Source organism: Bufo bufo, chromosome 4 (assembly GCF_905171765.1).
Source record: "Bufo bufo chromosome 4, aBufBuf1.1, whole genome shotgun sequence".
NCBI classification, from domain to species: Eukaryota; Metazoa; Chordata; class Amphibia; order Anura; family Bufonidae; genus Bufo; species Bufo bufo.
Genome location: NC_053392.1, coordinates 83,252,590 through 83,265,444, shown reverse-complemented (window position 1 = coordinate 83,265,444; position 12,855 = coordinate 83,252,590). Strand labels below are relative to the sequence as shown.

Genomic DNA, 12,855 nt, shown 5'->3' with positions numbered 1-12,855 from the left:
GGATGCATTCATAGAAATCAAGTACACAATCCATAGATCTCAATGTGAAAACACTTCTGAGAAAACCACCACAAGTCTCTGTTAAAACACAAGATTCCTTTTAACGTCTTCTACATGGAATATTGATTGGGATTCAGCCTTGTGCACACTAGACTATATTTTCTCAAGAGTTTTTTTCTGTACAGTGTATGTATTGTTTGAGAAACTGATGAGTTTTCTATAGTCCAGTATAAATGCAGAGCCTGACCAAACCAACATACAAATATTTTTGCATAAAGGGGTATTCCCATTGCACAAGTGATGGCATATCAGTAGGCTATGTCATTACGCCGATCAGTGGGGTTCGACTGCCCTGACCACCGGCTGACACCCTTCTTTAGTGCCGTGTTATTTCAGTTTTTCCTGCACAATGCTTCTCTCAGTCTCCAGCAGCCATCTCCAGTAGAGGTCCATTCAGACATGCCATTGCGTTGTCCAATGTGAATGACCTTTGGTTTTGCATCCAGTAGACAACAATGTGTTCCACAGAATAACATGTAAAACAAAAAGTATATTGACACACACAGCTTAGCAGGGCATAATGGACTTATTTTACCTACACAACTTATGGAGCTAAGATAAGCCAATGATGCCCAATCTCTGTCCTCATGATTCCTTTGGACTCTGTTCACATTAGCAGTTTCTTCAGTTCCATCGCAGTTCTGGTGTTTTCTAGTGTGGCAGCAAAGATAACATGCCCATGCTATTCTTGCCATTGAAACATGGTGGAACGCCAAAAGGAACCTGAAGGACCCCAACATAAGTCAATAGATCCATCATATCAGTCATGATTCAAGAGTGCCATGAGGTTGGTATGAATAGAGCCTGTAGTACACAAGGATTAAAAGGACATGATTATACAGATTTAATTTAATAAATGAATTTTTTTGCTCTGGTTAACAGACCAAAACTACATCAGATATGGGGGATTACTGACTCAGCCCCTATTTCCACCAAACAGAGTCATTATGAAAATGAGGTAATAGAAAATCAGACTCTAGACTTTTTGCTTTTATAAAAAGGTATCAAAAATCTTGCACCTTGATGTTTCAAAAAAATACCCCATAATATAACTTGCAACTTTGCCCAGAGCAAGAGGCTGATTTTTGCCCACTTTCCCTGTGGAGGTCCAGTCTATGAGACTTATTATCGATACCTCAAACAGAAGTCACATGATCTGAATTTTCCTGAATTTCAATGCATTCAATCTCCTCTCTCTCCTTCCTTTTGGCTCTTTTCTTTTTCTTGTGACGCTTTTTAGAAGGAGGGAAAAAGGTTAAGAAAACAGGCAAAATGACAAAACAGTGCAGTAGCGTGCAACTACCAGTCAGCAGCAAGCATTTGAACAGTGTGGAGGTCAAGTTCGAAGGCACAAACAGAAGGGGTACCAGCCCGATGAGAAACGATACAACATTCTGGATTATAGCTGTGCCATGCTCCTGGAGGGATTCTTGTATGCATAGAGTTCTTGTGTGCTCAGTGGCTAAGACGAATGTATATAGCAGAGGGGAACAGTGATCTATGGCAAAATTCAAAGAGTACATAAGGCACAGGATAGATACACAATCCATGTCAACTTTCCATAACGTCATTAGGCCCAACACACCCAATTCAATAGAAGTGACAGTAATTATCAGCCAAAAGTTGCCCAAAGGGTGAATAACCAAGAAGAAGGTCAAAATCAACACCAGCAAGATACTAAAACCAGAGATCAGAATGGGCATAGTAACAGTCAAGAAATAGTGGTCCATAAAAACAAAGGTGGGGTTGAAGACAATAAACCTGATGCTTTGTATCAAGGAGAGCGGTCTCAACTTTTCGAGCAGCTCAACCACCTCTCGTTGAGTATTTTCACTCGTCCTGGCCACCAGATACATCCGAGAAGCGATAATGTTAAACTCTTCTTCTGACCTGGATATTATGATGTCATTCCTGAAGTGTTGAAATTCCGCTTTCCTCAGAAAACCATTCTGGAGCGCATTCATAAATTCAGTTTTATTCGATGCAGAAATATTGGCAACTTTTAAAAACTGGTAAAATTGTTCTATCCATGACTCTGTATTGAATCCATAACTTAAAGTCTTCAAGTCTTCCTGAACTGTTGAATTCCAATATTCGAGAGGATCGTAAATGTAGAATCCAATCACGGGACTATAGTTGCTAAAATACTTTTGCTGTATAAATGCATAAGAAACACTTGGAGAGTCACTTGCTAAAAGATTTATAATATTCGACCCACCGGTAATTTGAAGGCATCCCATAAATGAGAATGATGCATAGATGAGGTATAGTATGACCACAAAGGGCTTTACATATGTATTTGTGATCCAGTCATTATAATGTTCTCGAAGGAAATGGTGAATGAAATGGTTCTCATAAGGGTCTGGTTCATGGTGGGAGGAGGAATGCTGATGCCCATCACTCATCATGGTCTGAAACCATATTGGTTGTCTATCCAAATACTCCTCAGAAGGAATTTTACAACAAAAAATACTGTGGTAACGATTCTGCTCCAGTTGGCCGGCAAAGACTAGACATGAACCATAGAAGGAAAAGACGTAGAAATAGTTTAGGACGATGGTGATGCACATGTTTTGGCAAAATATTTTAACCGCTTCGATATTTGTAAATGGACTTGCTCCCATTCCAAACGTGATGATGTAGAGGGAGCTTGTCATTGTGTAAGAGACCATTACATCAGAGTAAGCATCGGCCACTCTGTCCTTAAAAGGTAAAGTTTCTCTGGTTCTTCTCCATCCAGAAAGAAGTTCAAAAACTCCTTTAGTTCCATGACCTAAAAAAAAAAAACACAAAAAGAAAATGATATAACATCAACATTACAGTCTATGATTAATCAATCATTGGAGAATGGTGGACATATTGTAGATGCAAGTAGAAATAAAATAAATAAAAAGTTATTGTCTTGACTTCTTGACCACCCTGTCGTTTTTTCATTTACATGGATAAATAAGGGCTTGTTTTTTGAGGGATTTGTTGGATTATGAAGTAGCACTATAGCACATATATTTTTGTGTTTTTCTGAAAACATTTTTTGGAGACATGCAAAAAGAAAGCAGTTCCGATATATATATTTTTATTATGGTCAATGTACGGTATAAATATATTTTATGCCTAAGGCACAGCCTATGACAGTTATGGGAACCTTTTTTAGGTGCCTGACTCTTATATTTCACCGTTACATCCTACGATTATGTTGTATGTGATCCATGGAACCAACAGGTAGAAGAAGCTGCACTCAAGAACAAACTTCACAAAATGAGAAGGCACAATATAAGCATCTCCAACTGGGCAACAGGCAAATATTTAATTAATTGCTCAATCCCTGTGGCTTTTTGGCTTTTTTCTGGTAACTAGCATTCAGGACACATGCCCCACCAAACTTTCCTAGCTATATCCTTCGCCATGCTTATGGCAATGATATTTCTAACATGATGGGTGAACAAGACAATTTACAGCAGTAATAGATCTGTTCTCAATATCTTATTACAGGCACTCATCTGGAAAATAGCTGTGACCCAGACTGGGGGCAAATGTCTACAGCTTTCAGTGCCTTTATAGGCACCTTCTCGTAGATTTTCAATTCAAGATAAACTATATAGATGTGTCGTCTCTTAATGCCTTAAGAAATACTCCAAATTCTATAAGTTTCATCAGCTTCTGAGATCTAAATGCATATCTGCAGATCTTATTAACGATATCTTACAAAAAGTCTTACAAAAAGTCAACTTGTATTTTTGATGTAATGCAATTCATAAAGCCTAATTACCTTCTACTTCCCGAAGTATCAATCTATTTCGATACAGGGTGAACCGGGCTCACAAAATGTGAAGATCAATGCCATATTAAATGCTAATATCATGTAAATACTGACTAAGCGCCATTACATTTTGGTAAAGGTCATAGAGCAAGTGCTTTCTATGGGTGCACTGCTAACAAAGTCTGCTTGACATATACAGGTAATATTCTCCGGACTGCTCATCTTCACCTCTATCCCTGATTCGGAGGAGGTCAAGTCAAACTCCATAAATAAAGGATGAAGGTGAGATATTGTGATTGGTAGGGCTGTGAGCATGATCTATACAAATTCTTGAATATTTTATCTTCTAGGACAGGGGTGGCCAACCTTACATACACAAAGAGCCAAAAAACAACAACATATGACTACCAGGAGCCACAAGCTATACAATTACACATGAGTCACCGTATTTTTTGCCCTACAAGATGCACCTAGGTTTTCACAAAGAAAAATAAGATAAAATAAATATTTTTCATCCGATCTGAGGTCTGCTAAAATCTTTTTTTATTTTTCATTAGCAGAGAAAAAAAAACCTAAAAATATATTTTTTATCAGACCTCAGATCAGACTCCTAAATGAGATCCCCATTCATAATCTGCCCTACAATAAGATCCCCAAACCTCATCAGACCTCCAAATCAGACCCCCAATGCTTGGATCAGGCAACACAAATCAGACTCCCAGTGTCAGACCCTCAGTGCTCAGATCTCCCCACCATGCTCAGATCCCCCCCCCCATGCTCAGATCTCCCCCTTCTCAGATGTGACCCTGATGATCAGACCTGACCAACCCATGCTCAAACAAGACCCCCATGATCAGATCTGCCGCCCATGATAAAATCTGAACCCTCATGCTCCGATCGTCCCACTCATGCTCAGATCATACCCCCCATTGTCTAGCTCAGGACCCTCCCATGCTAAGACCCCTATGCTCAGTTCTATAATTTAAAAAATATATGTTCCCTCCTGATCAGGCACTGGGCTCCTTCTACTCTGCAGGTCTGACACGCTCTCCACTGTGACCTGATGAGCACAACGTCAGGTCATAGTGCGTGTCTCCACATACTACGTTCTCACACTGTGTGCATCAGAAAATAGTGGAGAGTGAGCTGGAACTGCAAAGTAGTAACAATGCCCTATCAGGAAAAGAGATCTGAGCCTAAATAATGGTCATCCAAGAAATGCTAGACATCTCAAGGCTTCCAGGAGAGGTACCTCTCTTTCAGAGCAGCTCTCCATTTGAGGGCCTCCTCTATGAAAAGAAAAATACAATGCAACAGTACTCTGCAAACCAAATAAAGTATTCTGATGCTAATGCTACGCTTATTAAGTAAATTTAAGATTCTTGGCAAATAAATTTTGTACAAAATTATTTGGGCCCGTCTGCTACATGTCAAGGCCATCTCTGTAAGACAGGAACCTAACACTAAGTTCTACCTGTTATGTGCCATGACGGCTATCATAAAATTCAGGGAGTGCAGGTTCCACATGCATGCTGGGTCCACTCAGATTTTTTGTGCCAAAATGGCCTCCACTGAATTCAGGGAATGCAGGTACAAACATGCATGCCGAGCCCACTCCATACCTCTTCTGGTGTCAAATGGCCTCCAATGAATGCAATGACAGTTTGCAGAGTGCTGTTGCATTATACTTTTTTTCTTTGTGTTTCCAGCCATGGCGAAGTGCACCTGCGCATTGGGATTTGCTGACTGACCCCTTTTTTCTTTCCATTTTTTTCCAATTTGCGGCAAATTTTATAAAAAAAAACTGCTATTTCCTGGCTGCAGAGAGCCTTTATAGGGATGTAGAACACTGTGCCTTGCAGTAACACGCATAGGGAGTCTGCTTTGGTAGTGAAATAATACTGCAAGTCAGTATGACATGCAGATGACAGGCGTCGCTCTTAGAATTACTGCACACTTCACTTATTTGGACAGTCACGGGGCCAAAACTGACCAAATAACTCAAGTGTGAACCCAGCCTTACAGGTCAATGTTAGTGCCAAGAAGAAGCACACTCCTTTTACACCGTCGTCTGCTGATTCCACATAGATGTCTACAGAACCTGCTCTATTAAACGACAGATTGGAGAGGATGTCAGCAGTAAGTTTATGTTGACGTCACTGATTATTTTGCCCTTCCTCTGATCCGTCACAACAATAACCCACAAAAAACGATTCCTGTCTGTGGAGTATCCGCCTTCACTCGGTCAGCATTTGGTCAGTAATCCATCAGTATTGCTAATGCCAAAAAAAAAACAGGAGTGGATCCAAAACAGAGATGGCACATGAACGGAATAGTTGCATGTCTTCTGTGTTTTGTATCCACTCCTGCTTTTGGCTACCAAATCACAAGCCAATATTTATTTATTTTTGAACGGGGGAAAAGAAACAACGTTTATGTAACAAACAGGATATTATCACACATAAAATACAACACAGAAGGGGCAAAACCACAAGATTTAAAAGACAAACTGGAAAAACAAAGTGCTTCATCAACAAGAATGGATTGACGACCAGTGTCTGGGTGACCAAGAGGGTAATGCATACGGATCAAGAAATGTATGGGGTTATGGCTGATAACTGGAGGACAGTCCAGCAAACAAGCCGACTCCAGCTCATTCCGTGACGAGCTGGGTTGCTGATAAGTGGATTCCAATGTTTCTGAAGAAATGCGAGTAAAGACATTGGAATAAATTGTCCACTTCCTCCAACGTGTCCTCGTCCATGATTTATGAATATCATTCCATAAAGTCTTGAAGTCCTTTGGGTGGATGGCATAAGAAATGTCAATGCGAGGTTTGACGGGCACAGAGAAAACAAGCTCTGTGGCGGACAATGATCCAGACATGTCATACCCGGTCCACATCGCTGCTAGCCAAGTAAGGTCCTGAGAACTTATTGCCAGCTTACCCAAACAACAGTGAAAGTTTCTTTGTAACCACGTCCCTACAATAGCTGTGAGTGCCTCGGAGCTGTTATACAGGAAGAGCGTGAGGCAAGTAAATGTCTTTGGTAACACCTCCAATAGATTGTCCTCTCTGTACGTCATCTTCACAAGCAAGAGATACAGAGCAGCAGAGTTTTCTTTGAAATTTCAACACTGCGTAATTCAGCCCATACAGCAAAAGGATGCGTACAGTCTCCCATTAATTTTCCCAAAAAAAGCCAGTTTCACATAACACATTTAACCACTATGTAATTCGGCCCATACCGCAAAAGGAGGTGCACATTCACCCATACATTTTCAGAAAAAGAGCCAGTGTCACATAAAGAATTTCATCACTACATAAGTCATTCCATACCGCAAAAGGAGGTGTACATTCACCCATAAATTTTGAGAAAAAGAACTAGTGTCACATAAAGTATTTCACCACTAAGTAAGATGTTCCATACCGCAAAAGGAGGTGTACATTCACCCATACATTTTCAGAAAAAGAGCCAGTGTCATATAAAGAATTTCATCACTAAGTAAGTCGTTCCATACCGCAAAAGGAGGTGTACATTCACCCATTAATTTTTAGAAAAAGAGCAAGTGTCACATAAAAAAATTCACCACAAAAAGGGCTTTACCACATATAACTGCACCACTGAACGGCAAGTAGGCCCTTTATTGAGAGGGGTCGCACATGGCTTGCATACACAACATGCAAATAATGTATTTGCTGTAAATCGCGAGAGGGGCATTGCTGGAGACATTGACTTTAGAAGAGATACAGAGCAGCGGAGTTCAGCCACCTCTATTTGCTTCCCGCTGTTAACTGCTCCTGAATTAAAATTGGGGAAACCAGCTTCAGCTTCCTCTGATGTGTTTGCCTACGGAATCCTTTTGTTATGGATTTTCACAGGGAGCAAGATTGTTACGCACAATTCTGATGGAACTCCTGATCTTAAGAAACTGGACTTGGACTCCAAAGCAGAGGCTCTCCTGTCATGTATTGTGTGCTGTGGAGATCGAATGCAGACATAGCAGATAAAAACACATGAATGTTTTCAACTTAGTGAGGCTGCTTGATTTAATTGTGAATAGATGATAAAGGCAGAGTTTGCTGGTGTGTTATCATCAGCGTTTTCATTATGTTTACTGCAGGACCCACAACGACATAATTCGGGCCATACCGCAAAAGGAGTTGTACAATCGCCCATCAATTTTCCCAAGACAAATTGGTTGCAATAAAAATTTTCACCAAAGAAAAGATAATGGAATTCGGTTCATACAAAAGAAAGTCTACTATCAGCCCATCAATTTCCCCCAAAATAGCCTGTTTCCCATAAAAAAGGACACCATTATGTAATTCGATCCATACCGCAAAAAGTTCTTCACCACATATAACTGCACCGCTGAACAGCCATTAGGCCTAATTTTTTTCTATTTTTACCCAAAAAGCTTTTCAACAGATAAGTGCAACGATGAAAGGCGAATATATTTGTATTTCCCCAGTAATACACGGCAAACTGGGCTGTAAAATATCTCACTGCACCGCTTAGCTGCAAATATATATTTTTCTTTTTCCTCTAAAAGACCCCAGAAAAGCCTTTACTACAGATTACTGCACTGCAGAGCGGCAAATGTATTTTTTCTTTTTCCACAAAAACACCCGGCAAAAGCCTTTACTACAGATAAGTGCACCGCAGAGCGGTAAATGTATTTTTTCTTTTTCCACAAAAACACCCCGCAAAAGCCTTTACTACAGATAAGTGCACCGCAGAGTGGCAAATGTATTTTTTCTTTTTGCGCTAATACACGTCACAAAAGGCTTTACAGGAAATAACTACACCGCTGAGTGGCAAATATATTTTTCTTTTTCCGCTAAAACAACCCACAAAAGCCTTTACTACAGATAAGTGCACCGCACAAGGGCAAATAAGACGTATAAATATTTTCTTGTAATAACCCTTGTTAATGCCTGTATCAAACAGCACTTGCACCCTAATAATAATGGTTTGTTGGAATGACAGAGCTGTATAATGGCAATTTGGATCCCCAGCCAGTGCAGCAAGGTGTAATAGGATTGTTCCTATTACCCAGGCTGTCACCTCCCCGAATGAACCCTGTTCAACAGAAATGCTGTGGAATGATTCCTCCCTATCCTTTCCCTACACCTTGAATAATCTTTCCCTGCACTTGTAAATCTTTTTTTTTTTTTTCAGCACAATGACGATTTTTCTATCACTGTCCCTAGCGCCTGCTGACGTCTCTCCCTGCACTGGTGAATGGCAGAATCTAAGATGGCTATGACATCACAGGGATGGTTGGCTACTGATTGGCTGTCTGCATGTCAGTATGAGAGATCCCGCCTTCCCAGACTTCCTTTCTCCATATCCTCACACGTGCAGCAGCCATTTTAGGAGAAATGCGATTCGTTACTATGAAGCATGAGGAAATTCGCATTGGGTGCAAATCAAATTTTTCCTGAAATTCATAACAAATTCCAATTCGTCAGTACACCCTAGGCCGCCTCATTTTTAATTCTTTCCAGGTTGATTACCTTGAAAATTGATTTTGCACCTCATACAAAGCCATGCCAAGAATTTTAAATACCCTACACGAAAAAGACAATATATTTTTTTTTTTTACTGACTAAATTATAAGGGAATTCTAAAAACCCCAGTGAACTGGATGAAAGGTATACACGAAGGTTGATATATCCCTGATTCTACATCATCTTTATGTTTGTTAGGAGATGACTATAATATTTATCGCTTATCCTTATGGACACGGCATCCATATCTGATCGGTGAGGGTCTGACTCTGGGCAAACCCCCCTTCCCCAGGATCAGCTGTATACAGACACGACAGCATATATCTCGTTGTAGCTATGCCTGGTAATGCAGATCACAGCAGTTCAGTCCCATTCAAGGCAACATTATTAATGAAGAAGTGTCTGAGTAAACAATGGTCCCTTTAATTAGCCGAGGATAGGCCCTCAGCAATGGAAAACATCTGTAACTCTTTCCTGATGCAGCGATTTTTCGCTTTTTGCATTTATCAGTTTTGTGTTTTGATGGGTTTTGTTTTTATGATATTTCCCATCTGGGAAAAATGACATCTTAACTTTATTTTCCGGGTCAGTATGATTACAGCGATACCACATATTTATGTTGTGTTTTAATACAAGAAAAAGAAGAAAAAAAACTTTTTTCTTTGTATCGCCATGCTATGACCCCCATAGAATTTGTATAGTTATGTCTACAGAGCTGTGTGAGGATGCCATTTTTTGCGGAGCAATCTATATTTTTCATTGATACCATGTTAGGGGGGGTGTGACTTTTTTTAAAATTGCTTATTAAAATTTGGGGGGGAGGAGATGCGACCCAAAAATGGCAAATAAGAAATTATTTAGATTCTTTTAATAGTTCAGACATTTTCAGCTTTGAAAATACGAATGAAATGTATTTTTTTATTGTTTAGTTTTATTTTTAAAATGGGCAAAGGGGATAATTTGAGTTTTTTTATTTTTTATGTTTTATATTTTTAGAACTTTTTTTTAACACTTATTTTTAGTCTCCCTGGGGACTTCAACATGAAATCTGATCGCTTCCTCCATAGACTGCAATGATTTACCATTTCAGTCTATAGAAGAATCAGACCGCAAGCAGGGCTTGATAGGAACTTTGTTATGACAGGCCTTGTAGCCTTCAGAAGGCCTGAGGCTGCCAGTCCAACCAAATGGCTCTCGTGATCTCATTGCGGGATAGACATTCTGGCACTGGGCGCACAGAGCTTCTGGCAAATGGCCGCACTGATGCCGTGGTCACAATTGACCACAGCATCGGAGGAGTTAAAAATCCACGATCAATTATGGACTCTGTCACCAGGTGTCTGCTGTGTACAACAAAACACACCAGGCAGTTATAGCGCCCACTTAGCTCCTGAGGGGGCTCCATCGTTAAAGACCTGACATCCACCGTCTATGAACAGCGGATGCCCGGAAGGGGTTAAAGTGATTATACCATCAGAAAATGATCTATTTTTTAAATCATGTCTTTATGTTAAACAGATTTTTTTTTTATTTCACATGATTTTTGTTTTAATTTTCCATGTCGCTATTTATATTTAAACGAATATCTAAAATCGTTAAGTTTTTACGCTGACCACTAGGCTTTATAATATGCTGTGACCTGTTCTGTTTAAGTAATTTTTCAGCAGTCATTCCATTATTATCCCAGGAAGATATCACCTGTATATAGATAACACAAGATATACCATTCACAATAGTTGATATCACAGCTTCTCTGCTCCCTCCTGACCTCTGCACAGGTCACAGAACATGCCTAGAAAACTCTTCCATAGAAGTCAATAAAGTCCACTCCCATCGATTGTGTCTATGGCCCATGTATCTGTTCTCAAAGAACAGGAAATCTTGATATATATTTCTAGATCCAGTGGTCAGTACGAAAACTGCATGATTTTAGAATTATTTTTGAAAGGGGTCTGAAAGGGGTTGCCAAGGAGGGAATAAACTTTTTAAAAAGAGCATAAAGAGGTTTTAAAAATAAATAAATAAATAAGCATTATTTACCTCACTGATCTCCCTGCCATTCTGATGCTGCTTCAGTCCCTGTTGCTCTTCACTTCCTGTCCCTGGCTCAAAACACAGGAAATGACTGCAAATGCCTACTCAATCAATCAATTACCTGCCTGAGCCAGAGATTGGCTGACCAGTCATTTCCTGTGTGTCAAGCCAGGGCCAGGAAGTGAAGAGCAGTAGGGACTGGAGCAGAATTGGAATGGCAGCGGCAGGGATAGTCAGGAGTTTGGTTGGGTAGGATGTAGGGGGATCTAGGATAGATAATGAGAGCATTTCTCATTGTTACTAAGCCAATACCCCCTGCTTAAACAAATGACATCAAAGTTCCCCAGCACTGCAGTAGTACCCTTTAGATAAATGTTATAAAACTCTAAAACTTGGCAGCTGCTGAGCGGAGTCGTCTTAGAGCTTAACACAGAGCCATCAAAGGTGGGCGACATGAAAACCTAAGATAATTGTCACATCAAAAAGCATACAGTATAACCCCTGCACCATCCTGTACAATATATAATGTATAATCCCTGTACCATGCTGTATAATATACTGTATAGATCATACACCATGCTGTACAGTATACAGTATAACCCATACACCACACTATAGCATAGTAACATAGTTTATAAGGATGAAAAAATACATTTGTCCATCCAGTTCATCCTGTTACCTTGCAAGTTGATCTAGAAGAAGGCAAAAACAAACAAAAAAAACCTGTGAGGTAGAAGCCAGTTTTCCCCACTCAAGGCGAAAAAAATTCCTTCCCGACTCCAATCAGGCAATCAGAATAACTCCCTGGATCAACGACCCCTCTCTAGTAGCTATAGCCTGTAATATTATTACGCTCCAGAAATACATCCAGGCCCCTCTTGAATTCCTTTAGTGTACTCACCATCACCACCTCCTCAGGCAGAGAGTTCCATAGTCTCACTGCTCTTACCGTAAAGAATCCTCTTCTATGTTTGTGTACAAACCTTCTTTCCTCCAGACGCAGAGGATGTCCCCTCGTCACAGTCACAGTCCTGGTGATAAATAGATGATGGGAGAGATCTCTGTACTGACCCCTGATATATTTATACATAGTTATTAGAGTCGTCTTTTTTCTAAAGTGAATAACCCTAATTTTGATAATCTTTCAGGGTACTGTAGTCCACCCATTCCAGTTATTACTTTAGTTGCCCTCCTCTTAACCCTCTCCAGCTCTCCTATGTCTGCCTTGTGCAACGGACCACCCCTGGGGCTCTATTAGAGTGTTGGCACCCAGGTGTAGGAATGGCCGAGTGGTATAGAGTGGCCTAAAATGTCCCTTTATGTGTGTAAGAGAGTGTCATGGTGCTCCTACCTGGATACGGCTGGACCCCAGGCTTTGGCTCCGAAGCAGAAAAATAGGGGGAATAGTCCAGACCTTGTGATGAAGTTGAATAGCAGCTTTACTTTGGTAAACTTTCATCAGACACAATCTTCAAACTTTGTCTTG

The 12,855-nt window shown here is 40.3% G+C and overlaps 1 protein-coding gene across 2 annotated transcripts in view; it reads right to left on the bottom strand.

The window, feature by feature from the left end:
* Positions 1-1,196: 1,196 nt before the first annotated feature.
* The window catches only part of PTCHD4 (patched domain containing 4), a 245,825-nt gene continuing 234,166 nt past the window's right edge, over positions 1,197-12,855 (bottom strand). For both annotated transcript variants that reach the window (XM_040427456.1, XM_040427457.1), the window contains exon 3: positions 1,197-2,833. In XM_040427456.1, coding sequence (XP_040283390.1) covers positions 1,197-2,833 — 1,637 coding nt within the window. The remainder of the gene's footprint in view (positions 2,834-12,855) is intronic.